The sequence below is a fragment of the Geospiza fortis genome, unplaced genomic scaffold (assembly GCF_000277835.1).
Source record: "Geospiza fortis unplaced genomic scaffold, GeoFor_1.0 scaffold54, whole genome shotgun sequence".
NCBI lineage: Eukaryota > Metazoa > Chordata > Aves > Passeriformes > Thraupidae > Geospiza > Geospiza fortis.
Window position 1 is genome coordinate 5,759,051 of NW_005054301.1, and position 420 is coordinate 5,759,470.

Sequence of the window (420 nt, forward strand, 5' to 3'; positions counted from 1 at the left end):
CACATGAGAAGTACGTGCAAAGGGCTCTGGTGCTGCTCTCCCTGCTGAGCTTCGCTACCGTGAGCCTCTCGCTGTCGTCCTGCACCACCTTGGACCTGGACCACATCAAGAAGAAGAGGGTAGAGGCCATCCGAGGGCAGATCCTGAGCAAGCTGCGGCTCACCAGCCCGCCGGAGACCGTGGGGCCGGCCCATGTGCCCTACCAGATCCTGGCCCTCTATAACAGCACTCGGGAGCTGCTGGAGGAGATGGAGGAGGAGAAGGAAGAGAGCTGCTCTCAGGACAACACCGAGTCCGAATACTATGCCAAAGAGATTCATAAATTTGACATGATCCAGGGCCTCCCCGAACACAGTAAGTGCGGGGCTCCCCCCGTGCCGGCCGGAGTGCCGCGCCCGCGGGGCAGAGTGCCCGGGATCC

At 61.9% G+C, this 420-nt stretch overlaps 1 protein-coding gene across 1 annotated transcript in view; it reads left to right on the forward strand.

Moving 5' to 3' along the window:
* The window catches only part of TGFB3 (transforming growth factor beta 3), a 14,967-nt gene that overhangs the window by 198 nt on the left and 14,349 nt on the right, over positions 1-420 (forward strand). Inside the window, exon 1 of the mRNA XM_031064911.1 lies at positions 1-354. This exon is cut by the window's left edge and continues 198 nt beyond it. Coding sequence (XP_030920771.1) covers positions 1-354 — 354 coding nt within the window. The remainder of the gene's footprint in view (positions 355-420) is intronic.